This window comes from Spermophilus citellus (assembly GCF_964194105.1).
Source record: "Spermophilus citellus genome assembly, chromosome: 10".
Classification (NCBI taxonomy): domain Eukaryota; kingdom Metazoa; phylum Chordata; class Mammalia; order Rodentia; family Sciuridae; genus Spermophilus; species Spermophilus citellus.
Window position 1 is genome coordinate 78,423,973 of NC_138197.1, and position 25,010 is coordinate 78,448,982.

Here is a 25,010-nt window from a genome sequence, read left to right on the forward strand (position 1 = left end):
CTCTTTGGTCTCTCATTGACTCTCCTAAGGAATCAGAATTTAAAACACAAGTCCATACCTATTCTCTCATCTCAGATTTTCAGAACAACGTACAGGTCAAAGTTATTCGGAGTCCTGCAGACTTGATTCGATTGATAGAAGAGCTGAAAGGTGGAACAAAAAAGGTATGGTACCTGCTTGGGGGAGGGGTGGTCATACCTTTTGGTTGGGAGCATTTAAAGACACCCCTTTCCTGTAATCTGAACTGAATTGACAGAGCTGACTCCTGTATTTGACTCTGAATCCCTCCCATACACCCCACCACTGCCTGTCTATCCCCCATGATTTGCTACTGGAACACCAAAACTGTTTTTCTTTCTTTCCACCCAGGGAAAGCCAAATGCTGGCCAAGAGCAGCCTGGAGATGATGCTATGGAAGCCCCTCAACAGGAACCTGTAGTGAAGGGAAAGGGTGACACAGAACATCAGGGTGAGGCAGAAGAAGAGGACATTGATGAAGATGAGGATGAGGATGAGGATGAACGTCAACTACTGGGAGAATTTGAGAAGGAACTGGAAGGGATATTGCTCCCATCAGACCGAGAGCGGTTCCGTTCAGAGGTGAAGGCTGGCATGGAACGGGAGCTGGAGAATATCATCCAGGAGGCAAGTCCAGTTCTTATTCCTGAGGCTCCCACAGTTGCCAGCTCCTATGGGGCAGGATAGTACAGCATCGAGCACAGCTCAGGTCATGGCACAGGGCACTTCAACATGATGGTTGTTTACTTAATTAAAAGGGGGTGATAGGGAAGAGACAATAGAGAAAGGGATAAGACCCAGTTATTAGAATCCTGCAGAGGAAAGCAAGCCCACTGTCCTCAACTCCCCAGGCCCTTGACTCTCTGCCCTGTCTTGGGCATTTCAGACAGAAAAGGAGCTGGACCCAGATGGGCTGAAGAAGGAGTCGGAGCGTGATCGGGCAATGCTGGCTCTGACATCCACACTTAACAAACTCATCAAAAAGCTGGAGGAAAAACAGAGTCCAGAGCTGGTGAAAAAGTACAAGAAAAAGAGAGTTGTCCCCAAAAAGCCTCCACCCTCACCCCACCCTACAGGTGAGAGCTGTCAGATAAGAAGGAGCAACTGGGTTTGCTGTCTCTATCCCTCAGCTGGTGCTGTTCCTGGAGGGTACTGTGTTCTTTCCCTTCTGAGAGTGCACATTCTCTTCCCGATTTCTAGAACACTTCTTACCACTGTCTTCCCTTTGCATGACCTCCTAGTCATGCTTTTGGAAAACAGCCTTTAAGTATGTCTGTCTTGATTTCTGGTTTGCTTCTGTGCATCCAGAGCCTACCACTCTGGCTGGCACATAAATATAATCTGATTGGCCATGAGCATAAATGCTGAAAACCACAATCTGTGAGGTCTGTCAACTTTAGGACTTTGCACTGGGAGAGTCCCCAGCTGTCAGGGTATGAATAGGCAAGCCCAGTGGCACATAAGCCACCAGGCTGTACAAAACTTTTTTAAGTTTTTCTTTCTTGTATCCCCTTGTGTTCATGCCACAGGGGAATTCCATAGATGTGGAGATCAGACAATCCAAATGGAACATTCTAGTTTCAGACCTTCCTCATTCTTTCTGTAAACATTGGAAGGTCTTTAAAGTTCCAGAATGTGGAGGGCCAAACTACATTTTTCCAGCCTGCTCCTTAAAACAAAACTTCTTTGTTGGTGCAGGCAGCCTGATATTTGCTTTCAGAAAACAGACATTTTCCTGTAGATGATGAGCAGAATTACTGGCTGGGATGGGAAGAAAGAATGCTATAGTGATGGCCAGGGTGGGGATGTGGGGGACGGCTTTTTTTTTTTTTTTTTTTTTTTGAGCCCTGGCTCACTTACATGTTGACATATATAGCCACCAAAACCAATTCACGGCTTAGGAAGAGGTGACCACCCTAGCCCCTATCCCTGGAGTCACGGCTCTGCTTTGTGTCTCCCTGTGTGTCTCCCCCTCTAAGAGGAGGATCCTGAGCACAGAGTCCGGGTCCGGGTCACCAAGCTCCGTCACGGAGGCCCCAATCAGGATCTGACTGTCCTCGAGATGAAACGGGAAAACCCACAACTGAAACAAATCGAGGGGCTGGTGAAAGAACTGCTGGAGAGGGAGGGACTCACAGCTGAAGGTGGGCCCTGGAGGGCGGGCTGATTAAGAGCTGTTGGAAGGGCTTGCCGCTGAAGTGGAGGGGCTGGGTCAAGGTGGACTGGAAACTTCAGCTGGGAACCTGGGGGCAGGGGACCTGCCCTTAGGCTCCCAGCCTTCCCTCCTCATTACCCATACTGCTCCTCTACAGGGAAAATTGAGATCAAAATTGTCCGCCCTGGGGCTGAAGGGACTGAGGAGGATGCACGTTGGCTAACTGATGAGGACACGAAAAACCTCAAGGAGATTTTCTTCAATATTTTGGTGAGGCATCCTACCCAAGTCTCCAACTCCAGCCTTCCCTCTTCTAGCACATTGTGCTGCTGGGAGTATGGTTTAGAGTCACAATGGCATGTCCCAGCCTTGCCCCATGCTGAGCTGTGGTCTGTAAGACTGTAAAGCAAAGCTAATGTTCTGGCTGAGTATGGGCTGCCTGCCATTCAGGAAGAGCCCCTTAGGAATCTGTGTTCCTAGTCCCTGCCTTCACCACTGCCAGTCTCGGGACCTCTCTGGATCCTGAAGCACCCAGCACTTCCCTTGGCCCCCAGACAGCATCTCCTGCTTACCCCTATCCTCCCACCAGGTGCAGGGAGCTGAAGAAGCCCACAAAGAGCGCCAGCGGCAAAAAGAACTGGAGAGCAACTATCGCCGAGTGTGGGGCTCTCAAGATGGAGAAGGCACAGGGGACCTGGATGAGTTTGACTTCTGAAACTACCACAACAAGACCCTCCAAAGAGTACAGAGTCTTCCTGAATGACCCTGCCTCCTCATCTCCCACCCCTGGGGCTCTGAAGGCAAAATGGTGAAGAGAAGCTAAGCTGTAGGCATCTGAGCCCCCAGTCTAGGGTGTGGAGGGCATGGGGTGAGTTCTGTTGGAGCTACCCAGCTGCCTCACACCTCATCGGGCTTGGGATTTTGCTCTCCCAGGCTCCCCCATATGCTCTTTCTTTCCTCCTCAGCTTTCCTTGCTATTATCCCCCAACTTGTTGGTTTTTTCTTCCTCCTACCTAGAGATTCAGTGAGATCTTTTGAACTAGCAGGGCGTTTAGCAGGCTCCAAGAAAGTGGCTGCCTACCCCTGCCCTGTTGCTGTGTGGAGTTGTTTTACCCCCCATCTCTTGGATTGACTTGGGATTTCCTTCTCCCTTTCCCTGTTCCCACTGTGCTCTACAATCTGCACTTCTGAGTTGAGGATCCTTTACCTCTGTTGCTGAGGAAATGGGAGACCATTGCACATACCTCAGACACAGTCCCAGCAAAGAGGGTGGGGTGCAGACCCACCTGCAGTGTTCTTCAACAATCAGGTTTCTAAATAAAGAACTGGACCATCAGTCCATCAGCCTTTTTGGGGGATGGGAGGGGGTAGGTGGAGGGTGCTCTCATAGGGAGGAGGCTTGCTGTTCTTTTCAGACCAGAGGGCACACATCCCAGGTGGTATCAGTGAGCCTGGTGTACATACACACAGACCATGACAAAGCCACCTGGCAGGGAGCTAAAGACCTATAATACTGTTCTCTCTATATATCTTCATCTGTTGTTTCTTCCCTTTTTATTTTTTTAAACTTCCGCCTTGCTGGGCCTTTAATCCAGAGCCTTGCACATGCTACCACTAAGCTGTACCTCCAGCTCACTTCCCTCCCTTCCTTAGCACCAACTCCTTCCTTAACTTCTCCCCCTTGACATCATGTACCATATGCACACTGTGGAGTTGTACCCCTGACCCCAGACCTGGACATCTTCCTTCTGCTGAGCTCTTTCCCTGCAGCTTATTCCAGGTTCCATTTGCCAGCCACACCCCATACTCCTCATGGCTATTGGGGGGGGGGGGGGAGATAGTGAAATGACTTGTTCAAGGCCCACTTTTAGGAGATAGAAGAGTGAAGACTTGAACTTAATGCCATTTCCAAGGCAGATTTTTTTAAATATCATTTTTTGTTTATTTTTTATGTGGTGATGGGGATTGAACTCAGGGCCTCATGCTTGCTAGGCAGGTGCTTTACCACTGAGCTATCTCCCCAGCCCCCAAGGCAGTTTTTTGTTGTTGAAACCAAAAAACATCAACCTTTTTTTCCAGAGAGGGCTGACACTCATGCATGCCTGCTTCTTAATATGCCAAGGGTAGGTGGGCCTGCCAAGTGTAGGTGTGGATCCCCCCACATTCCTTCTTCCTTCTCCAAGGGCAGAGGCTCTCCTCTTGCTCCACAGCTCAGAGGTGTACAGCCTTCCTGCTGAAGTCTCCACTGGCTTACAAGATAAGGAAAGGGACAGAAGACACAGAATGTCTTCAAAAGTGAGAGGTGAGGGATTCAGTTGTTGAAGGAAGTTTCATAAGATTTACCTTCTTCTTACTGAATATGGACTAGTGGTTATTGTGTGTGTTATGCTTAAATTGTTTTGTTTTTAAATGTAAGTGGGTAGATTTATAAATCCTGCTTCCTGAGATTCATGTGTGTATCTTGAGAGGGGTGCTTCAGCTGGGCAAGAATTTAGAAACTGTCCTTTGGAGCCAGGCCTAATGGCTTACACCTTTAATTCCAGTTACTTAGGATGCTGAGGCAGAAGGATCATGAGTTCAAGGCCAGCCTCTGCAATGTAGCTAGAACTGTCTCGACAAAAAAGAAACTGCCTTGGGAATGGCTTATAGACAGAGCACTAAGTTCAAATCATTACTCTTCTATCTCCGTAAGTGGGCCTTAAACACGTCATTTCACCATTTTTTTTATACCGAGGATTGAACCCAGAGGTGTTTTACCACTGAGCCACACTTCCAGCCCTTTTTATTTTATATTTAATTTTTTTTTTTTACTTGTAGATGGACACAATACCTTTATTTTGTTTATTTTTATGTGGTGTTGAGGATCGAACCCAGTGCCTCACATATGCTAGGCAAGCACTCTACCATTGAGCTACAAGCCTCCTTTTTATTTTTTATTTTGAGACAGGGTCTCACTAAGTTGTTTAGGGTCTTGCTAAACTGCTGAGGGAGGTTGGCTTTGAACTTGCCATTCTCCTGTCTTGGCCTCCTGAGCCGCTGGGATTAGACGTGTGCATCATTTCATTTTTCAAATTGTGTTTCCTCATTGATACACTGTGGCTAGAAGTATCACTGGCCCTACTGTTCATGCCCTTCACACAGGATCTGTCCATAGTAAGTACACACCAACTTATAAAACAGCTTCCAAGTTCACAAGATACTAGAGTATCTGTAGATTGAGAGTCTTAAAAGGAATTCCAAAAGTTGATCAAATGCTACAGTAGAATCTTTAAGAATGGGAAGGGTGAGACGCTGGGACACGAGGTTATCTTTGGTTTGATGGGGATGGAGTCCCAGCAAGATCAGAAAACTGAATTATGGAAACTGTATTTAATCACTGTATTTAATCATTTTAATCATTTTGTACTTTCAATAATAAATTCCTTTTTACTTCCTTTGGCTTTTGGCAAAACTCCCATGGAAGTCAGTCTGCCCCAGCTGTGCTAAGGCAAACAGAAGGAAGGGAACAGGGTGTGTGTCAGATGGCTTCTTGGAGAGGATGAGGAGTGGGTTGAGGGATGGCAACAGGAACCCAAGCAAGGAAACCCATGGTGAGCTGTGAGGCACTCAGACATAAAGGGGCAGCAGCAACTCTCCTTCACCCACCTAGGGAGTCCCCTTCTAGAGTCTTATTATGCCATAACCTAGAAGGTTTAATTTTTTTGTCACCTCCATCTATCTCTCCTCAAGACCAAAAATGCAGGACATTTTAAAAAAAAGGGTCAGGTGGATTATTTGTTGGTGGGATCTGCTGTGCAGTTTGCCAACACCTTAACCATTTTTGCTGTCTAGAAATAAAAGGACCTTCCCTTTGGCCTGTGGTTCCCTTTGCAGGTAGCTTTATTCTCTTGGGGTTCTTGTTTCCTCCCTGTACCCAAACTCAAGAGTTTTTTAGGAAGTGAGTGAGCTTTAGCCATGATGAAGGAAGGTGAAGATGAAGTAAGGGAGTTTGGGTCTGAGCTAAGGGACAAAAAATGACCAGGTCCTCTAGGAGGACCATCTTCCTCTCACTTCACCCAGACCACATACCTGTACCTGTCCCTGCATCACTGAATCTACCTCTCTGTGGTCCTTGGTAATCATCCATGCTACACAGCAGAAGGCAGCATGCGAGTTGGACCTGGGCCTGGCATTGCAATTATACTTCATCAGCTTGCTGGAACATCAATAGCTGAGTGTCTGAGGGCTGAGAAGCACCATAAGTTGGAACTATCCTACTCAAAGATACTGGTGCCACCAACATGTGATGGAATGCAACATGTGGCATCTGTGTCCAACCTGCACCAGTTAGTGGCCTACAGCACCACCCTGCCCAGCCTCTCCATCAGGGCAGATGCTTTCAGCTATATACAGGAAATGGTGGAACTGGCTACTGAGGCAGTACAGCAGCTCCAGCAACTGTGATAAGGGTGGCCCCACTGATGACGCAGGGGGCAAATGCATCAGCTAGTATGGAGTTTATGGACATCAGGGACCTACAACTGGCTGGGAAATCATTCCCAGATCTTTCACCCCTGCTCTCCCTAGCACCCCCTGACTGGGGCCAGGAGAAGGATCCCTATTATTAGCTCTACTCTAGTACTTGGTACTCAAGGTGAGTAGGCTGGCATAGGGCAGCCCTCCAGGGCTAGAGCACTTACCAGGTGTCTTCTGAATGGATTGCTCAGATCACAAATAAATAGATGCCTCCAAGGTCAACTGCCTCAGGTCCCCTAGCTAGGGAATGGAGGGTCAGGTTTCAAAATCAGATCTGTTCCTACTCTTAACTAAGGTGACCATGTCATTTCACCACACACCCACCACCTACCACAGCCTTATCTGTTCCTCCAAGCACCACACTCCAACTCTTCCAGAACTGGTATCATCTTCTAAATGTGACTTCTTTGCTTCCAAGTTCCCCACAGTTCCTCCCACCTGCCCATCTCTTTCCACTGCATGAACCCAGGACTGTTGTACAAGAGGGAACCACCTCCATGCCCATTGGTACTTCCCTGCTTCAGGTCAGTGGGAGGGACTTCTGCCTGGCCTTTTCCCACCTCCAGTTCTGGGCCTTCACCAAGGCTGTACCCTGACTTGTCTCTTCAAGAACAGACCAGCAGCTCACCCCCTAGACAAAATCACTTCCTCTTTAATTGCTGTTGAAGTTTCACACCACCTGCCTCAGAGGAGATGAGGGGGGCATCCCCTGCTCCCCCACCCCCGCTCCCTCCCCAATTACCTGGTCTTTTGCAAATTATTTTAGCCAGAAAAAAAAAAAAAGACCGGAAACCACTGACACAGACAGCCCATGGACTGGGTTGATTGAGGGAGGCAGGGCTCAGACAGGTTAAGTTCACCCCACCACTCCCATTCTGGGGATGGGGCAGGGGGCCTGGAAACGCAACCACTGCACATCCTCTCAGCCCTGGCTGGGAGAGAGCACTGGGGTGAGGGACAGGTCTGGAGCTGCTCCAGTGGGAGGGAGGGGCTGGACAGAAAGAAATAATGGGGGAGGGGTCCCGTTTCAGGGGTGCCCCCTACCCCAGATCACCACGGGCGCTGCACAGTCACAGGTACGCAGTCACAGGCACAGACACAACCCGAGAGCACCCCCACCCCACCCCACCCCCTGCCCACCCTTGGCTCCCCCTACCCCAGAACGCCCTCCCCACGCCCATGCCCACCCCACTCCCATGTTGGGGAACAAAGCAATAAATTACAAAGCCCCTCCCCAGCCCCCTTAGCCTGCTCCTGCTTCATCCTTTCTCCCTCCCAAGATATTAGGGGAAGGACCCAGGATCTTGGCTCCCCCTGGCCTTTTACTTTTACCCATGGGTAGGTGTAGGGGAACATCCTGATTTCCACTCCTCATGGTCCCTTTCACGGAAAGGGTTGGGGACCCCTCCACCTCCACAGGCAGCAGGGGTCCTGCCCCTCGCTGCCCTTCCCCCATTTACTGGGCAGTGAGATCAGCATTGAAGGGTCGGGGCCCCGGTATCGGCCCCAAGTCCCAGGGCTAGCGCTCCACGTACTAACCCCTCCCTCTGGCGTGGGGTCGCCCCAGGAGCCAGCCTGGGTTTGGGCTCCTGCCGTGGATTGTTGAATGCAGGCAGGACTGGGTCTTTTTCCCGCTCCTAGAGGGCGCGGGCGGGCATGTCCAAGCGCCCTGGAACCGGTACCGCGGCAGGGACGTCCCTTTCTGCAAACACCGAGCGGGTAGACCCAGAGCAATCCGAGGGTGGAAACAGTGGAGAGGGAGCGTGTTGAGCTGGGGTGTCTCCATGCCTCATTGGGGAGAGGGAGGTGAGTTTGTGTCTTCTGGGAGGCGTGGGGGCTGTGCCCTCGTGAGGGTAGGAAGTGCTCCCGTGGGGCGGGGTGCGGATTGGAGAGGTGAGTGAGTGCATCTGTCCAGCTGTCCACCCGGTGTGTTCGTGCCCGGCCCGCATGGGGGTAGGGGTGTCTCTCCCGCTGTTGGGCAACTATACCAGCGCGAGCGGGGCATCCGCACGGCCCACGCTGGCTGCGCTGCTCCGGCGGCGGGGGCTGGGCGTGGCAGTAATGCTGGGCGTGGTGGCCGCGCTGGGAGTGGTGGCTGTGCTGCCTCCCTCGCCTGGACACCCGTGCTGCAGAAGGATGTCGGCACACAGCTGGCTTCCAGCCTGACGGGCGTAGAACAGCGCCGTGCGGCCGTGCGCGTCGCGGGCCGCCACGTCTGCGCCATACTAGAGAGAGAAATCGCCGCGTGACCGCGCGTCCCCGAGGGGCCCACACCCGCACACCGACACCCCAAGAGTTCCAAGCCCACCTCCAGGGTTTCTCTGGGAACATCGGGCTCTACCGCGCTAGTCGTGTTCTGAGATGGGAGTCCTCAAAGATTCCTTTACCTACTCGTCCCCCATTCACGTACCCACAGTAGCAGTTGCGTGATGACGACGTGGGCGAGCTCGGCCGCCAGGTGAAGTGGGGAACGGAGCTGTGGGTCCTCTACGCTGGTGTCCAGCGGCCCGTGTCGCGCATGGGCCAGAAGCAGGAGAACATTGGCCACGTCCTGGGCCTGCACAGCGGCCCACAGCTGGCGGCCCAGCGGCTCCTCGGTCGTGCCCAGCGGCGCCAAGAACAGCAGCTGCTCATATTTGGCGCGAATCCATGACTCACGCTCCTCCCTACAGAACCAGGGAGCAATGGAAAGGTTCTAGAAACCTCTAACTAGGACCTCTGTCCTCTACTCAGGGGATCCTTTCGGGCCCCAGCAACTGCCTGTCCCCGCCGCCTCTGTTCCTTCACACCTACCGCGAAGAGTCCCGTGTGGGTTTGGCGCGGCCCCTAGTGTCGCTTTCCCACACGCTGTTGGCCGTGTCGTTGCCAATAGCCGTCAGCACCAGGGTCAGCTCCCGCGGCCAGTCATCCAAGTCGAGCGAACGTACGCGAGACAGGTGTGTGCCCAGGTTCCGGTGGATACCAGAACACTCGATACAGATGAGTGCGCCCAGGTTCAAGCTGGCCCACGTGGGGTCTGGGGACGGAGTGCGGGGGTCGGTTTCCGGTTTTACCGACTACACCTACAGCGAACCATACTCCCTAGCCAGAGACACCACCTCCAAGGACCCTCTGCTGCCCCTTTGCACTCACTGGGGGCCCCGCAGTCGACGCAGATAGAGTTTCCTTTGGCGTTCCGGATCGCCTGGATGGCCACGGCTTCACTTTGGCTGTCTGTGCGCAGCTGCAGAGAGGGCTGGGATTACTATTGACTTTTAAAGGAACTCCCTTCTCCTCCCTCTCTCTTCTCATCCCTCTCTCCTCTCATCCCCTCAACCATTACCTTGACCTTGCTGCTCTCACAGCACTGCAGACTGGCTAAAATCTGACTCTCGATGGCCTGGACCCAGGAGTCCCTCTCCTCAAAGCTGGCTGCCTCAAAGTGCCATGTCTGACCAGTGCTGGATACGATCAGGAACTCAAAGTTTTCCTCTGGGTGGGGGATGGGATGGTGGCATGAGGGACAGAGTTCAAGCAGGGACTGCCTTCCCCAGACCCTTCCTCCCTGATGTCCATCCCGAGCCCCAGGGAGTGGGGCAGTGGGGGGAGGGGAAGCAGAGGGTCGGGGAGAGCAGGAAGCCCGAGCACATGCAGGGAGAGGCAGGGGTACCCCCACCCCTCTGCACCCCAGCTGAGCGCCCCTCCAGGCTCCCGCTTGTTACCTGCTTTATAAATATTTCTTAAACTACCAAAGGATTTTAGTTTCCACATTTTGCGCTTGGCTGGTTTCCCGAAGCGAAGGAGATAGAGATAGAATGGAGAGCAGAACAGAGAGACCAAGAAAAGAGAGGCAGATACAGAGATGGAGAGAGTGACAGAGTGCCAGAGACAAAGCAGGACAGACAGATGGGGAGAGAAAGCAGAACTAAAGTCAGTGGCCCCAGAGCAGAGTGGAGCGGAAGCCAAGAGCCATGAGAGTAGGCAGATCTGGAACCCGGGTCTGAGCACCCGGCAGAAAGCAGGGGCAGTGGGGACAGTTATCATGATCAGAGAGGAGCTGGGTCTCTGAGGAGGAGGGAGGGTCAGGATCTGAGTGAACATGGGGGAAGGGAACAGAAGCTGGGACACAGGCTGGAATGAGAGGGCCCTGGGACCTAGGAATCACTGATGCCTGGGGTGGGTTACTGGGGGACAGGAATGGTATTGCTGTGGACAGGTTTTTTGAGGGAGCCTGGTGATCACTTAAAGTTATTGAAGCAGGGGTTGGGTGGCTAGAGTCCAGGAGTTGGGGAGTCAACAGGGACACTGAGATCAGGGGCTGAGTCATTAGGGTTGGGGGTACAGGGGATGGGGTCATAAGTAGAGATGAGGATAGGAACAGGCACTAGAGAGTCATTAGGAGAGGGAGCAGGAGCTTCAGACTTATGCATGTCATTGAGAACAGGGGCTGGAGATTACTCGGGGAAAGGCACTGGCTGAGGAACAGGGGAAGGATGGGCTGAGAAAAGTCCATCCATTATTTCACTCATTTATGTGCAGTCGTAATGACAGTCAAGCACTCAGCTCAGGCACTTTTCCTCCTGCTGCAGGAACTAGGCCAGGGATCTGCTGTTGGGGATGAGGGTCCAGCGTGGGAATGGAATGGCCAACCAGAGCCTCACCTTCAGCCTGCACAGCCGAGCCTTCGGTCTTGGATGGTGTTGTCAGTTTTTTTCTCCTCTGTTTCTTCACCATGGGAGAAGGAGGGGGTTCCCGACTCAGGGGGCTCAGGTCTCCAGATGGGGTACAGTCTTAGGGAGGGGGACACAGCTACCTCAGTTGCCCCTCCACAAATCTCCTGCTTTTTTGGGGGGGGTTACTGGAGATTGAACTTAGAACCTTGAGGATGCTTAGGTAGACACTCTACCACTGAGCTCTAGCCCCTGCCAAGATTTCCTGGTTTCTTTTCTTTTTTGGTACCAGGGATTGAACCCAGGGTCACTTAACCACTGAGCTACATCCCCAGACCTTTTTATTTTATTTTATTTTTTTTAATTTTATGACAGGCTTTTGTTAGGTTGCTTACAGCCTTGCTAAGTTGCTGAGGCTGACTTAGAACCTACAATCCTCCTGCCTTAGCTTCCAGAGCTGCTGGGATTATAGGCATGTGCCACCACACCTTCTTCTGCCTCTTTTTAAATTTTATTTTATTTGATTATTATTTTTTTTTTTTTTTGGTGGTACTGGGGATTGAACCCAGGGCCTCCCACATAATAGGCAAGTTACTCTTCCATTGAGCTTATTCCTACCCCTGATTTCTTTATAGCCTGTCTTCTCCTCTGAACTAGCTTTGGCATTTTGGGGTGTCCTTCCTCAACTGTCCCTCTCCAGGAGAAGCCCCCTAGATCATTCCTGGGGAAATGGACATATTTAGAGTCAGATATGAACTGAGATCCTCAGTCTGCCACTTATTGGCCTTGAGACCTTGAGTAAGTTACTTAATCTTGTAAATTTCAATTTCTTCATCACTAAGACGTGGAGAGTAATCTTGACCTGATAAAGTTGTTGTGAGGATCATTTGTTACAATATTTTATACATACCTATGTATGTATTATTTTTTATTTTCAGACATTCTAAATGTTGATGCTGGACAATGTTCTCAGTTTGTTTAAGTCTCAAGCCCATGAGGTAGAAACTATTATCTCCATTTTAACAATGAGGAAATTTAGACATGGAGAGTTTGAATAATTTGCCCATGTGATAAGTCAGGATTTGGGTTCTGGCAGTTTGGCTCTAGAGCCCATGTGTCTTAACCATCATGATAGACACAGTGTGGCTGTTTGGTGCTGGGCATTTATTCCAGATCCAGGCCTCAAACCCCACTGCACTTCCCATCTACCTCCTATTTGGCTCTGAAAGATAGTGGGTGAAGGGTGCTCCCACTGACCAGTGCTGAGGGCTCGGGCCAAATTCCGATCTGGTTTCAGCAGGTGCCTGGTGCTCTGGTCTGGTGGTGGCTGCAGGGAACTGGGGCTGGGGCTGGGGCTGGGCATGGGAGTCGTGGCTTCTGTTGGAAGGAAAAGAGGATAAAATGTCAGTGAACTTTTGTGTTCCTGTACCCTTCCTTATTTGGTCCCTCCTGATCACCTACTTTCCCACTTATCCAGGGTCAGCCCCTACTTCCCTCTTATCCCTCTCTTTTATCCATCTCTGGATCCTCTCCTTCCCCCTTGTCATGAGCCCCACTCACCAGGGCCTTCACCCATCTGGACAGTGCTCATGTCCTTGACCAGCCCGTTGATGCTGGCTGAGGGACCAAAAGCAGATATGGCCCTTGGAGGCCGCTTGCCTGGGACTTTGACTGTTGTTCGTAGCAAGTCCATCTCCTTGCCATGGGTACTGTGGATATAATCCTGGAGGGGTACAGAAAGTTGAGAGTGTGGAGAAGGTTAGGATCCTTGGTGGTTCTAGGAAGCAATCGATAGTATGGGATAGAAAGGGGGCCCGGGCACTGACAAGGCTGGAATGAACTTCTAAGAAAGGAGCCCATCAGACTTGTTCCAGAATTATTTCCTCCATAAAGCATTGTCTGAGTGGCAGACCAGGAATAGGCCCTTCCTAAGTGTTCTCTCTCTAGACTGCCAGCATGGGCAGACAGCAGGTTCTTAACATGCTTCCTAAACTTAAAAGAATAGAACTAGATCTCCCCAGAGATTATGTTAGTGCTTCTCAGAAACACAGACAGGTAGAGCTGGAAGGGTATCCAAGGCTGGCCAGGATGCCCAGTCTCTGCTACTCACATTAATGCTGGGGTGGTAGAGTAGGAAGCCATTACTGGACAGAGTCACATATTTCTTCTTCCATTCTTTGTTCAAGGAATTGCCACTTCGCTTTAGTAGGAAGCTCTGGAGTACAGAAAAAGGGGTGTGAAAGAAAAGCCAGCTAACACCAACTAACTCCCTGCCTTCCCCCCAATCCCTGGACAACTCACTTGTTTGATAGGGATGGCTCGCCCACTTCCAGTTGTCTCTCCCCGACTGTCCAAGCTCCTCTTTTCAGAGTCACTACCCCGACGATTCTGGAATGATTATTGGAATCAGAGGATTGATAGAGAGATACACTGATGGAAGGACAGGGAAGACAAATAAAGAAGGGTCCAACAGAGGGGTCTAAGGACGAGGAAAGATGTGCAAGTAACAGAGGACAAGAGAATAAGGAGTCAGTATGTCCAATACCGCAAAAAGACTGGTCCTGCGCTTGGCTGCCCGGTGCAAGGACCCTGGAGTGCTCAATCCAGCCACTGCAGCTGCCTCAGCTCGAAGCTCCCGGTGACCAACATTGGGTGAGGATGGTAGAGAGGAAGAGTAGTCGCTAGTGTGGCCTCCATTACTAGCCTGAGGACATATGGAGGGGTCAGCAGAGCTGACCTATTTTCTCCCCAGACAAGCTACTCTTACATCCGATTCTGGGGAACTGGAGACATTACTTGATCTTCTCACTCTTCATTTACATTATAATTAATAATAAAAATATATACTAGCATTGTTACTGTGCTTTAAGTTTTGCAAAGGTTGACTTCACAAGTATCATGCCATACAATTTTCTAGATAATCTTGGGAAGTGAGGCGACTTGCTCAAGGACAAAGGGTGGTGACTCAAACTTGGTTGATTTCCGCAAATGCACTTTCTACACTTAGTATCACCACCATTCCCTCTTTTTTCTCCTGCTCCCAAACCTCTTTGGTATTCTGTGTCTATCTTCAGATCCCAGCCCCTTTTCTGTTGTCCCTCAAACCCCAACTCACCTGCCCAGCTACAGGGGTGGAAGCAGCTGAGTGACTTGGGGAGCTGGGCAGGGACTTGCAGGCAGCCAGAAGCTGTTGCTGTTTGCGCAAGGTCACCACCTTCTGGGCCACTTGAAGGAACGGGTGAGGGAGAAGAATGAGCACAGCAGATACACAAGACCACCCTTCCATGTCCAGCTTTGAGAAACCCCAGCAGATAATATAGGCTCCAACTTCCCTGTCACTGTGGCCTATGCCCCCTGTAGCCTTGCCAGTTCCTGAGCCCAGAAAGATCTTGTGCTATAAAGCAAACCTTCTCTGGTCTCCCTGGTCTCTCTCCCTTCCACAGAAGCTAATTTCCTGTCATTGGCTAACAAAGAGGCCTGGATTCCAGTCCTCTAGAATATCCCAGGCTCTCAGCTCCCTGCTTCCTGCATACACTGGGGATAGCCACACTCACCCTCCTGGAAGACCCGATCCACATTGAGCCCATAGGTTGCACAAGTCTCATAGTAGCTGCAGCGTTTCATTTCTGCACACAGAGCCCTGGCACGAGCATCACCAACCACCCGAGGAGAGGAAGCACTGATCCTGTCTGAGGGAATAGGAAAGGGGCAGGATATGATGAGGGGTCCCTTCCCCCCACTATTCATGATTCTCTTTATCTATGCTCCAGGCTTATGCTGAACCCACTGAAGGCAGAGTATCAAAGAGCATCTGTCCTTGCTCAAGTAGAATGGCAGTATGTAAGTTATGAGTGGAGGGCCCAGGTCACATGCGAAGCAGCAAGTAAGAAGGCAAGGCATAAGCAGTTCAAAAAATACTCCAGAGGAGAGTGGAGCTATTCTGACAGGGTAGCTTCCTGACCCCATCTGAAGTGGCTGAAACTCGTGAGTGATAATCACCCTGCCCTGGAAATCTATGGAACCATGATCCGAGAGATCACATGGCAGTGCAGATGAGGAAAAGGTTGTATGCCCATCAGTAACAGGTGCACTGCTCATTCTATAGTGAGAAACCAAGAGGAAAGCAACAGGTGGAGGCTGGCACCTGCAGTACAGGCATCCAGACAGAGAGCCTGCCAGGTAGATACAGGTGGATACCGGCAAAGCTTTTCCTGTCCCAGTGAAGTTTGAGAGCCTGAGTCACTACTTTGAGAACTAAAAGGTTTTCTGCCCTTCTGTTTTCTCCAGGTGCTTTCTCTTTGTTTTCAGATAAGTTCCTTCAAAAGGTGCCAGCCTGACCCATCTGTAGCAAGGAGGAAATGGAAAAGGCTTTGTATCTATCCTACTTGAGATTCTCTATGTGATTTGGTGGTGGCATTGGGAAATGGCAGTGTGAGAACACAAGGTAGGTGACATCTCAGGAAAGGAACAGAGATGGCCATTATGGCTGCCTTTTCCACCCTGGCAGTCCCCTTTTCTCTGCTCAGATGTTGGAAAGTTTGTGATGCTTTCATGACTTCCTTATTGGAAGATCAGGCTCCCTCCAGAGGTTTACTGAAATTCAAGTAGCCATTTCTACACCTTACTGAACTCTCAACTGCACTGGGCAATATCCTAGGGGCATCCCAAGGCCTCCCCTGAAAGCACTATCTCTTCAACCCCTCCTTACCTTGTGTCCCCACCAGTGCGAGGGCCAGGCCTCCTCGTCCCTCTCCCCGAAGGGAGCTCAGCTGCCCGTGAAGACGGCTCACAGCTTGAAAACTGTTCTCATCCTCCAGGCTGAAGACGAAGATCACGGCATCTGCCCAGCCTGAGAACTTGCGGGGGTGAAGTGGCAAATGGAGGGTCATACAGGTCCACTACCTCTCTGGACTACCCAGAGGGAGACCTAGGAAACCAGAGTCTTCTCCCATATTCAATGCTGTCCTCAATCAGTCTACCCTCCCCACTGCTTCTGCCCCTCACCTTGGCATCAGGTGCCCCAGCTTCCTCTCGAATCAGCACCAGATGAGTCTGTCCATCCACCAACATCTCTTTCTTGTACTGCTCACCTGTCCAGAAGAGTTGAAAGGCTTAATAGGTCAGAGGTAGCCAGGTCATCAAACCTTTCCAGTTCCTTGTACTTTAGCTACTATGGCTTCACCATTCCCATGGTCTTCGTAACTACCCAGACATTGATTTTACTCCTGAATCCACCACCCCAATCCTTAGCTTACTCTTGCTCCTGAGAACTCACTCTCAGTCTTCTCCAGCACCTGGTAAGAACCGGTCAGGAATCGGTGGATGAGCGATGACTTTCCACTCCTGGCATCACCCAGTACACCCTGAAAGCAAGGTTGTGAGGCAGAGACAATGGGAATTATGAGGGGGGAAATGCTTGGGTCTACACACGCCAGAGACTCCCAAGGGGCTGGCAGTGTTAAATCACCCAAGTAGGTCCTAGAGGTCCTGCACAACTGTCAGTTAAGAGAGAGCAGTTGTGATAAGTATGGCTTAAGTAGGGTAAGAAATAAACTCAAGCTTGAAGTGCGTCACTGAAGAACATAAGCAGCACAGTGCCAGTTCTTTTGTGTTGTTTAGGAAACATTAGACCTGTGTGTGCATGGCATGTCACAGGCCTAGACACTAGTTGGAAAGTAGTATCCAATTCTAGGCAATGGTACATGAATGGTACAAAGGGCAGATGTCAGAAGTGAGAAGCCTGGAAGAGGGCCCTGGACAAACAGGGAAACAAGACCATAAAGAATGAAGAAAAAGTTGTGGGGGTGTATCAAGCCCCATAATAGTGCAATGAAGGTAGACTCTCAGGAGAGTTGGAAAACCACTCCAGGTCCTATGAGGCGGGCCAAGGGCCTGGGTTACCTACCAGGCGCAGTTCAGGAATGGAGCGGCTCAAAGTCCATTCCTGGCTATTGACCACTGCCTCTGTAAGGAAAGAGGGGCAGTAAGAGGGGAGGCTGCTGCCCAGGAGGACTCCCAACCCTCATCAACCCCTCCTCTCTTTGAGTGTCCCTTAATACCCAGGACCCTGCCTGCCTGCTCTGGAGAGGTTTGTGCAACAGATAGGTCTGAGAGTGGTCCCCAGTCCTCCCATCCTAACCGCTCTCCCCACAGCTGTTGCCACCGCTCAGTCGTTGCTTAGCAACAGAGCTAGCAAGACAAAAATACTTCAGTTGGCATCTCCCTTAAAGCACATCCCTAAACGGTGGGTCCCTGCCCCAGACCGGGAGACAAGGCTCTCACAGTGGCAACTTCTTCCCTCTGGAAGAAAGAGGAGGGGCTCCTCCCTGACGGAAAGATTCCCAGGACCGATCCTGGGAGGAGGTTCTGGCACTTAGAAGGGAGTGAGTCTTCCTCAATCTCCATTTCACATAGAGAAACTGAGGTGAGGGCTTTCCCTCCCCCTTTTCAAGGTCAACCGCACAGTGGCTCTGACCCCCCCACACACACACACAATCCAAGGGATAGAGCTTGGATTTTCCTATACCTCCCTCTCCCACGGCTTCCCCCGAAACACCCTCTAAAAGAACTATGGGGAAAGGATCCATCCCCTGCCCTAGAGAAACCACAGACCTAGGGTGGGGTGGGGGGAAGGATGCTCCTTCCGCCCCGCCGGGTCCAGCCCCCGCGCCTGACACTGGCCGGACGTTCCCGGGGCGCCACAGCTGCCGCGGGAACTCTGGGATCCGGAGCCATCTGCTCCCACCCGCTCCGGAGCCAAACCCCAGGGGCCGCCCCCGCTTCCAGACCCGCCTCCCCTCAGGGGAGTGTGAGCTTGTGAGCCGAACTCAGTCCCCTGCCTGTCTACCCCAGTTAAAAATAATAATAATAAAGACACCCCTGGGTGGCACTACCTTCCCCTGTACGGCCTCCCAATTCTCCTGGTGTAAGAATTGCCTTTGCAACAGTTCCGCCCCCCACCCCACTCACTCCGGGGTCAGCCCCGGGCGGGTTTCGACGCTGCTGTGGAGCGGGGGTGGGCAGTGGGGGAAGTGAGGCTTCCTATCCGCGTTCTCTCACTTCACGTTTGAATATTCAGCACGTTCCAGCCCCCGCGCACTTGTGGACCGCCCAGTCAACCTTTCCTGTATGGAAAACACCACTAGCCTGCTCTCAACCTAGAAGACCAGTTCCTGGCGAGGAGCTGTCTGCAAGGTCACTATCATGCCACCTGCCCTAAGTGCTCAGGGAAAACTGAGGTTTTCTCATCCCCTTCACCTTCAGTGCCCCTCTAGACAAGGCAAAGCACGTTTCTGCGCTCCCAGAATCCAGCGGAGGATGAAAGTGGGATCTAGGACTTCTCTGGTAGCAATTTCCTAAAGTCACTCTGACCAAGGGCATTCCCCCCACAACCACCACCAAAAAAAAAAAAAAAAAAAAAAAAAAAAAAAAAAAAAAACAAAAAAAAACTCTGAGGCTTTCTGAATCCCCCTCCAAAATCAAGTCATCACTCACGGTGCACAGTGTAACTGCTCCTCCAGAGTCAGGGACCTCTTATTTGCCTCAGTCCTTAGCAGAGGAGTGAGCCTGGTTCCCCGTCCACCCAAGGGAAAAGCTTTCCTAGTTTTCTGCTCCTCCACCCCCAATTGAGCATTCCAGGTACCCTCCCCTCCTTGTTCTCAGGCCCTGATCCTACTCACTAGGGGAGGCGCGGAGATCAGCACCCAGCAGCTCCCGGGACCCGCTGCCAGAAGACAGGCCCACGGGACCTGGAAGGGGCCCTGAGCCAGGAGGCCCCCCTGTACTCTTGGTGAAGATACCGCTGATAAACTTGAGCATCTTGCGGTCACGAGTGGATGCTCGGCCCCCCTCCCGGCCCCGTTTCAGCCCCGGAGCTGGAGGCTCCAGAGTGATTGGAGGTGCTGGCCCGGGGGGCTGCGCGGAGGTGGCGGTAACGGCAGCGCCAGAAGCCGGGATTGCTGGGATGGTTAGAGGAGGAGGAGAGCCGGCAGGCGGTCCTGGGTGCAAGTCACTGTTGTCCAAGGTCTTACTCTTGCCTTTTCGAGGGGACAGCTTCCCTCGGACTCCAGCCCCAACCACGACCCCACCAGAGGTCGCGGCTGCAGCGCCCCCTCCCCCGCCGGTGGCAGCAGCGGCCGCGGCTGAAGCTCCAGTCCCGGCGCTGCTCTTTGGCCCCTTGACCCTGGGCTTGCCTTCGCTTTCGGGCCATGACAGGCGGCTACCGGCGCCCTTGCCCCCTCCGGCTTTGGCTCCACTCGTGGTCACGGTCTTGCAAGGCTTGGGAGCCGGCGGAGGAGGCGCCACCTTGAGCCTCCGGCTGCCTGTGCCAGGATGAGGGGAGGACGAACCGGGGACGCCGCCGACTGGCCGACCTTCGGGTTCCGGGCCCCCCCAGCTCGGGCTGCTGAGTAGAGGGCGTCGGGAGGAGGTGGGGGCGCCCCCGGGTTTGGGGTCGGGGCTCAATCCCCCGGAGAGCTGGGGTCCCGGAGGGGCCGCCCAGAGGGAGAGTCGGCGGCCCGGAGCGGGGGAGACCGGGCGAGCCGGACTGGCCGGAGCCGGGGACAGGGCTGGGGGCTCCGCACCCCCCGCTCCCGCGCTGCTAGTACTGATCCACAGCGCATCCTGTCGGTGGAAAAGACGCTCGTGCCGCTTCTTGCCCGGCTCCTCCGCGCCTCGGGGGCTGCCAGGATCCCCGGTTTCGGAGCCTCTAGCTCCAGGGGCGCCGGCCGCGATAGCAGACGGAGAAGGCGGCGGCGGAGGAACCGACTCGAGCTTGACCAGGGTCAGCGAGATGAGGTAGGTCGTTGTCCGGCGCTGAAGCGCGCCCGCGCCCCGGCTCATGGGGCCCGGAGACCCCCGAGCTGGGGAGGGGAGGGGACTCCCCCGGACTGCCTCAGGGGGGCCCGGCCATGGGGCCGCCCTGCTCGCTGCCCCCAGCCCCCGGACCCCGCTGAGCCCACAGTCCGGCTCCGCTGTCGCCGCCGCCTCCGCCGCCTCCGCTTGCGCCCCCCTCCCATCACATGGGGCTCCCCCTCCCCATGCTCCCCACCCTGCGCCCCCACCCCCTTAGAGCCCCGGGACCTTGGTGATGCTCCGGGGAGGCGCGCCGGACCGTGCACCCCGGCCTGGGTGGGGGCGATGAGATGGGCGGAGGAGGGCGGGGAGGACAGTAGTGGGGGCAAATAAGGGAGAGGGAGGAAAAGGGGGCAGAAAAGGGGACCGAAGGCTAGGAGAGAAGAGCCAATGCGGGGGAGGCAAGGGAATGGAATGGGGACTGAAGGGCCAGGGGCCAGGGATGCGGTGTGAGAGGGGGTCTTGAGGAGGGTGGAAAGCTAGTGGGGCTTGCGGTGCGGGGGATTCGCAGGGGCGCGGGGAGGATGCTGGGGATGGAGATGTAGGAGGCGGCGGGGGTGGAAGGAGGGAACAGGAGGGGGTGGGAACCCACGGATCTGGGGTCTGGGAGGGAAGGGGCGTGAGATCCTGGTGAAGAGTCCGGGGGCCTTGCCCGGGCTCGGCTGGGTCCGGATGCGCGCTGTGTCCGGGCGCTCCCCTCACATTGAGGAGGAGGCGGCCCCCGGCCCCCCCTACCCCTTCCCCCCCCACCACCTCTCTAGCAGCACCGCTGTCTGCGAGGGCGGTGCAAAATCCAGGACTGGATTTCCCTCCCAAATCCTGGGCTGGATTTCCTGGGACTTGGACTCATATCCAACAACCTAGCCCCCTCCTCTCGAACACCACCGAGGCTGGTGAGCAAGACTGTGGGGTGTGGCACTTAGGGACAGTGGTAAATATAGACTTATTGAATGGGCAGACGCCAGGAACATAGCAAACTTGGGGTCGCTACGAATTCTGGGGAAGCTGAAGTGGGAAAGTGGGGAACCCTGAAATCCCTTTCCCGGACCCTCCCAGGGGACCTAGATGCTTTCTTTTCTCATCACCCAGCTCCCTCTCCACCTATACCCCTATATTTAATTCTTTGACGGGTTCCAACTTGATTTGATGGCCCCAAAGTGAACTTGGAAAGTGTTCCCTAGGGATGGGGACAAACATGGGACTTAGCAGGATAAGAAAAGGGGTGTGTGTGTGTGTGTGTGTGTGTGTGTGTGTGTGTGTGTGTCAGTAGTGGAGAGATCTGAGGGCTCAGGAGCCTAAGCTGCCCAGTGAGTCAAAGGCCCCAGCTCAAGGTGAAACAAGAAATACATGTAGAACTGACAGCCCCCCCCCATACCAAAATGCATCCAGTCTCCATAGCAACTGCAGCTCCAAGAGTGCCTCAGAAACGTGGGGATGAGAGGGAGAGGAGGGATCAGTGTGTAGAGTAGGTGGGGGACCTGACAGGGGATGCTGGGTTAGTGAAGGTACTACCCTCACCCCTGGTTACCCACCTGTGGGGGATTTTGCTCCTAGAATATAAAGACCCCTTAGTTGAAGCAGCAAGAGCCAGCCTCTTCTGGGTTTCCATTCAGTCTCCTGAGGTTTATGGGGCAGGGCTCTTTCAGAAGGTTAAAAAGGAAGTAGGCAGAACAAACTGGACATCATTTACTGTGTCCCCCACCCTTCTAGAAGCCTTGGAGTTCAAAGCTTTCTGTCCTCTAGCCCCAGAGAGAAGCATGAGCAATTAGGCCTATGGGGAAGATAGGCTGAGACCCCAGGAGTGACAGGAGTGGGCTGGGAAGGAGGAGGTCTCCCTGCAGCCTTTTGGAGACCCCTTCTAAGGATTTGGAGAGTCTAAGCGGTCCCTTAATTTGGCATCCCACCCTCCTGACGCAGAGACTATATTAAGTGCTGCCGTGGGCGGCTCTTGGAGGCAGGAGCCCAAGGCACACTCGGTCTGGGGGGGCTGAACCAGGATGCCAGGAGCCCTTTGCTCTTCAAGAGGCCTGTATCCAGTCTCTCCCAGGTCCTGTCCTGGAGGTCAACAGCTTTTTCCCCACACCCTGTAGAACCATGACACCACCATCCCCATTTCAGGAGACCCTTCACTGGTCTTTTTTGAAGGAGAAGGTGAAGAACAATTATTGGCTCTGCCTTTACCTTCCTTCTTTTGATGGCCTCAGTTTTCCTTGAGGATTCAATAGTAACAGACTTCTGACTTGGGGAAAGAGTAGAACAAATCACTTATATAGAATACAGCCTTGAGCTAGGGGTCTCAGTGGTAGAGCAGTTGCCTGCTTGAGGCCCTTGGTTCTATCACCAGTAAACACACACACACACACACACACACACACACACACACACGGAGTCTCATCAGCCTCTACCTTCCTTTCTCTCTCCTTTTCCAGAGCTAAAGGGAGCTTCTTTATCTGGCCTACATCTCTCTCCTCCTTTGTTTTTTTTTTTTTTTTTAAGATATTTTCATTGTATGCTTTCCATGGACACTCCCCACCCCAAGTTCTGGGGATCAAACCCAGAGCCTTGTGTATGCAAGGCAAGCATTTGACCACTGAACTATAACATCAGAGCCCCCCTTTTAAAGTCAGGGGACCGTAAGAGTTCTTTCCTAGGAGGCCCCATGTGCCACTCCCCTGAGGTCTGCCTTTCCAAATGCAAAGGCTGTCAGGGAAAAAGTCAGGTGTAGTTACTATCAAAGGGTGGGGACAGAAGCTGAGAGGAGCACTAGCCTCAGAAGGACAATGGAAAGAGGGAGACATGGGAAGGGAATCATACTGTCCTACTAGGAACCCAAACCAACCATTCCTTCCCCCATGCTCTGGTGGCCCATCAGAGGATGTGGCAGAAGCTATCCATGGTGGAAAGAATGGTCTCTTGAGTCCCTAAGTAGCATCTAGGAATGGAGAGGACTGGCTAGGTGTGGTGGTGCAAGCCTGCAACCACAGAGACTCAGGAGACTGAGGCCGGAGGATCAAAAGTTAAAGGGCAAGCCTGAGCAAGTTAAGGAGGCTCTAAGCAATTTAGTCAAACCCTGTGTCAAAATGAAAAAGGACTGGGGATGTAGTTCAGTGGTAGAATGTTTGCATAACATGTGAGAGACCCTGGGTTCAATCTCCCCATTACTGGGGGTGGGGGCGGGAAAAGGAGGAGGAAGAAAAGAAGAGGAAGAAAAAAAAGAATGGAGGGCTGGGAGTATAGCTCCGTTGGCAGAGTGCTTGCCTTTCATGCACAAGGGCCTGAGATCAGCACCAAAAAAAAAAAAAAAAAAAAAGGAGAAAGACTGAAGTGACTGGAAAAGATCAGGATATGATGGAGGATGTGCTTCTACCAGATACCCTTCATGAGCTAGGAAGTTTCCCTTTGTGAGTGTTTTGCTACATCAGAGGTGAATGAGATGAGAACAAGCTGAAAGTGACATCCAGTTCTACCAGTTCCTTAGTGGTGAGGCCTTATGGATGGAGAGATTCTGTTCCTGCCAGGGCCCCACCACAGGATTGAAGGCTGGGGTGGGCAGGAGGATGTGGCGGATGGTGTTGCCATGGCAGCACTTCCTCCCTGTGTTGTCATCACTTGCTCTAATGGCACTAAGGAGGTAGAGCGGAAGGTATGTGGGGGGAAGACAGGAACAGGAACATGAGGAGGAGAGGGGACCAAGGAGAGTCATAGGGACCCTCTCTTCACTTTAGCTATGCTGAGCATGGTCTTTAAGTGTGCCTGGAAGCCAGAGTGTGTGTATGTGTGTCTGTCTGTGTGTCTACAGCTGGAAAACAAGAGGTCATTTATCCTTAGTGGGTCCTGGGAATGAACACAATATCCAGTCCCAGAACCTCTTGCCCCGACTGCTTCCTGTTCTATACTCCCTAAGCAGGGAATACATCTACCATGGGTCTGTCACAGCCCGTCTTCCCCATGCTTCCCCATGCTTCTCCACTGCCAAGAAGGTCAGGTCAACAGTGACCTGTATTTTGTTCTCTTGGGAGAAGGATTAGAGTTGTGGAAAAGGAAGGATGATAACCTCCCATGTCTTTTTCAATCCTCCCCAAATGTATTCTTCCCTAGAGTACTAGCTCTGTCCTGGGGACTAGGAAGTAGCTGATTGAGAAATGACACATGATACTGCTAGCTCTTCTATGCCCTTGCTAGTTCCCGATACATCCAAGTTGGGGGACTGATACTTCTCTTACCTCGGATGTTGTTCAGTGAGGCCTGGATGCTGTCCCGAAGATCAGGGTCACCCACTCTTTCTGCCAGCTTCCTGAGGTGGCTTAGAGCCTGCTTGGCCACCTCATGTCGTCTGACTTCTGCTCTCACTGTGGCTATAGCCAACTGCCTCTGGGCATGCATGTTGCCCAGACCTGTCTTGCCAGACTAATAGCAACCTCCGGCCCTGAAGCCCATGATTCTGTAGTCCCCAAACCTTAGAAGGCCCCTTTTGCTGTGCCCCAGAACTCCCCGCCCCTGCTTGCCCTTCCGTCTGTCGGCCTCACTTCCTGACTGGTGAGTTTCAAACCCACAGCCTGGGACAGCACTACCTCCTGCACCTCCCACTCCCTCTAGCGTTGGCTCATCAGCCCTGCCAGCCAGCCCCTGGTATGATTTACCAGTCAGGTAGAGGGAGAACCTTAGCAAGTGTCCCAGAGCCTCCTGTGGGAGGTGGCTAATTAAGATGGGTGTCAGTTGTGGAAAAATGTGGCCAGCCAGTCTCGGGTACAAATCCAAAGTTGGGGATCTGCAAACTTGTGTTGTCTCAAACTCACACAGAAATACATATACAAATAGTC

At 52.7% G+C, this 25,010-nt stretch overlaps 2 protein-coding genes across 6 annotated transcripts in view; one reads left to right on the plus strand and one right to left on the minus strand.

The window, feature by feature from the left end:
• OS9 (OS9 endoplasmic reticulum lectin) overlaps nt 1-5,607 on the plus strand; it is a 27,813-nt gene extending 22,206 nt beyond the window's left edge. The window contains exons 10-15 of one of the 2 annotated variants that reach the window (XM_081309671.1): nt 76-164; nt 370-649; nt 909-1,094; nt 1,998-2,162; nt 2,331-2,443; nt 2,763-5,607. In XM_081309671.1, the coding sequence (XP_081165797.1) occupies nt 76-164; nt 370-649; nt 909-1,094; nt 1,998-2,162; nt 2,331-2,443; nt 2,763-2,888 (959 nt within the window). In that variant the 3' untranslated portion in view covers nt 2,889-5,607. The remainder of the gene's footprint in view (nt 1-75; nt 165-369; nt 650-908; nt 1,095-1,997; nt 2,163-2,330; nt 2,444-2,762) is intronic. The other variant, XM_081309672.1, reaches the window with a different exon arrangement.
• On the minus strand, nt 2,762-24,670 carry AGAP2 (ArfGAP with GTPase domain, ankyrin repeat and PH domain 2). 4 transcript variants are annotated; one of them, XM_081309665.1, is made up of 19 exons: nt 19,530-21,041; nt 19,017-19,373; nt 17,243-17,301; nt 16,613-16,700; nt 16,342-16,427; nt 16,046-16,193; nt 14,892-15,026; nt 14,453-14,562; nt 13,883-14,041; nt 13,639-13,725; nt 13,448-13,552; nt 12,898-13,060; nt 12,595-12,714; nt 11,329-11,457; nt 10,011-10,159; nt 9,821-9,911; nt 9,482-9,704; nt 9,099-9,354; nt 2,762-8,913 (listed from the first exon to the last, which is right to left on the minus strand). In XM_081309665.1, the coding sequence occupies exons 1-19, from the start codon at nt 20,176-20,178 to the stop codon at nt 8,671-8,673; spliced, it is 3,357 nt and encodes a 1,118-aa protein (XP_081165791.1). In that variant the 5' UTR covers nt 20,179-21,041; the 3' UTR covers nt 2,762-8,670. The 4 variants fall into 4 exon arrangements, with proteins under 4 accessions (XP_081165791.1, XP_081165793.1, XP_081165790.1 ...); XM_081309667.1 differs by lacking the exons at nt 19,017-19,373; nt 19,530-21,041 and adding an exon at nt 24,414-24,670; XM_081309664.1 differs by having other exon boundaries at nt 19,017-21,040.
• Between the last annotated feature and the right edge of the window lie 340 nt (nt 24,671-25,010).